The sequence below is a fragment of the Plasmodium gaboni genome (assembly GCF_001602025.1).
Source record: "Plasmodium gaboni strain SY75 chromosome Unknown, whole genome shotgun sequence".
Taxonomy (NCBI): Eukaryota; Apicomplexa; class Aconoidasida; order Haemosporida; family Plasmodiidae; genus Plasmodium; species Plasmodium gaboni.
The window spans coordinates 1-2,393 of record NW_017385214.1 but is presented as its reverse complement, the minus strand read 5'-3'; the positions used below and the strand labels follow the sequence as shown (position 1 = coordinate 2,393).

Sequence of the window (2,393 nt, the reverse complement as noted above, 5' to 3'; positions counted from 1 at the left end):
TTTTTTTTTTTTTGAATTACAAATTAAACCTTAATTATTAAGGTGAACATAAATATTTTTTTAACCCTATTAGGGTTATCACTATATATATATATATATATATATATATATATATTTATTTGTTTTTTTTTTTGTTTTTTTTTTGTTTTTTTTGTGTTTGTGTTTGTTTTTGTTTTTGTTTTTGTTTTTGTTTTTGTCCGTTATTAAAATAAAAGAAAAAAGAAAATGAAGAAAAAAACAAGGGAAGAAATAATACTATTGTTAAAATGGGTTTCGTGTAAAAAATGTATATTATCAGTTTTGGTGTTTATATGTTGCTTTTTAATGGTAATGATAAAATATAAATAAAATATATATATATATATATATATATATTTATTTATTTATATATATGTGCTGTTGAAGCTGCTCTTATTAATTATATTTTATTTTTTTTTTTTAGAGCTTCAATATATTTGAACCAAGAATAGAAATAATAAAACTAGATTGGTATGTTAGATATTATAGACATTTATCCGAAGTATGTAGTGATAATAATGATAGGGGAGAAAGGAAATTATATGATAAGTATGATAAATATAATAAGGAAAAAACTAAAGCAAAATATAAAGATGATAAATTTAATAATAAAAAAAGAAATAAAGAGAATAATGTAAGTGTGGAAGAAGAAGAATGTGAAAGATGTAAATCCTTAAGAGAAAATTATAATAATAAAGAGAACAGATCTTATAATGAGAATGAAAATTGTGTTAATTTAGAAGATATAAAGTTATGTGATAATACAACATGGAAATATAAAATAAAAAAGTTTATAACATGTTCATATAATAGAAATGAAGATGAAAAGATTGTATATAATTGGAAACTAGGAAAAAATATTTTAGGTAAAATGATAAATAGTACAGAAGATTTTAGTATTAATGGTATAAATTATAAAGACTGGGAATTAAATACAATATCGGATATAGGTTATTCACAAAACAATCGTAGGATACAAAAAGTATTTAAAACTGAAGTAAAATCAAAGAATGGTAAAAATGAAAGTGTGAAATTATTTATTAAAATAGTACCTGCATCTGTGTGGGTTCGACAATTTAATATATTAAATGAACATAAAGGAGAATATTTATTAAGTGAAGAGAATTTTGTTATGGAAGCTATTTCATTAGCATTTTTAAATAAATATTATCCAGGTATTGCTCCTAAATTTTATGGTATATTATATGAGCTATGTGATAATCATAATGATAATAATGTAAATACTCGTTTTTCTAGAGGTAAATATAATAATTTGAAAAAGTTAAATCATATGCTGAAATATCAATTACGATTTAATAAAAAGGCAAATATTATTATAATCTCTGAATTATATGGGGAAGATATTTATAAATATGTACAGAAAAGAAGAATTTTAGGTTTTCTAGGTAATAGGAGACAAGAGAAAAAAAGGATTTTACATGAAAGTTTAAAATTATTAACAAAATTACATGAAACTGGATTAAGTCATTTAGATTTGTCTCCAGAAAATATATTAATAGGTAAGGATTATGAGTTAAGGTTATGTGATTTTGCAAATACTGCTCCTATATATACTTATAATAATAGACATGTAAAAGGTAAGAAATGTTTACGTTATTATGAATCTTATCAACCATGTATATCGAAGATTCCTTTACTTCCACCAGAATGTTGGAATATTGTTCGAATACATGAAAATTTAAAAATTAATGACCCTTATGAATATCTAAAATCCATTACGGATCAAGAAGAAAGAAAACGTTTCTATTATAATGTAACCAATGCTGATAAATATATGTTAGGAGTATTTTTTATTTGGATATGGAATAATAGCTATATATGGGAATCTGCAGATTCATTTAATGATAGAACATTTAGGAATTTTGTAAAATGTGGAATGAATCTTTATAATTTTGAATTCACATTTCACTGGCCGGATGATCTAAAGGATATAATAAACGTAAAGAGGAAAATGCACAACTGAATAGATAAATGGATAAATAAATAAATAGATAAATAAATAAATTTAATGTTTCACATATATATATATATATTTTTCTTTTTGTAGCAATTATTATCCTTGGAAAATCGTGAGAAATTAAACCTGAAGGAATTATGTAATCATCCTTGGTGGTCTAACTGAACAAATAATAAATAAATAAATAAATATATATATATATATATATATATATATATATATATTTTACATTTATTTATTTGTATTTGTAAACTTTTTTTTGTACATTAATTAGATTATATACAATTAATTCAGTAATTAACAAATGGAATTCTTTAATCCATATTTTTTTTTGACTTACATAATAAAATAAAAAAAATGTGCAGAACATAAATATATATATATATATATATATATA

The 2,393-nt window shown here is 21.2% G+C and overlaps 1 protein-coding gene across 1 annotated transcript; it reads left to right on the top strand.

Annotated features, from left to right (window-relative positions):
* Nucleotides 1-225: 225 nt before the first annotated feature.
* Nucleotides 226-2,161, top strand: PGSY75_0003900 (serine/threonine protein kinase, FIKK family; the record flags this gene model as incomplete). Its single annotated transcript, XM_018783175.1, has 3 exons — nt 226-327; nt 443-1,978; nt 2,087-2,161. The coding sequence occupies 3 exons, from the start codon at nt 226-228 to the stop codon at nt 2,159-2,161; spliced, it is 1,713 nt and encodes a 570-aa protein (XP_018639042.1).
* Between the last annotated feature and the right edge of the window lie 232 nt (nt 2,162-2,393).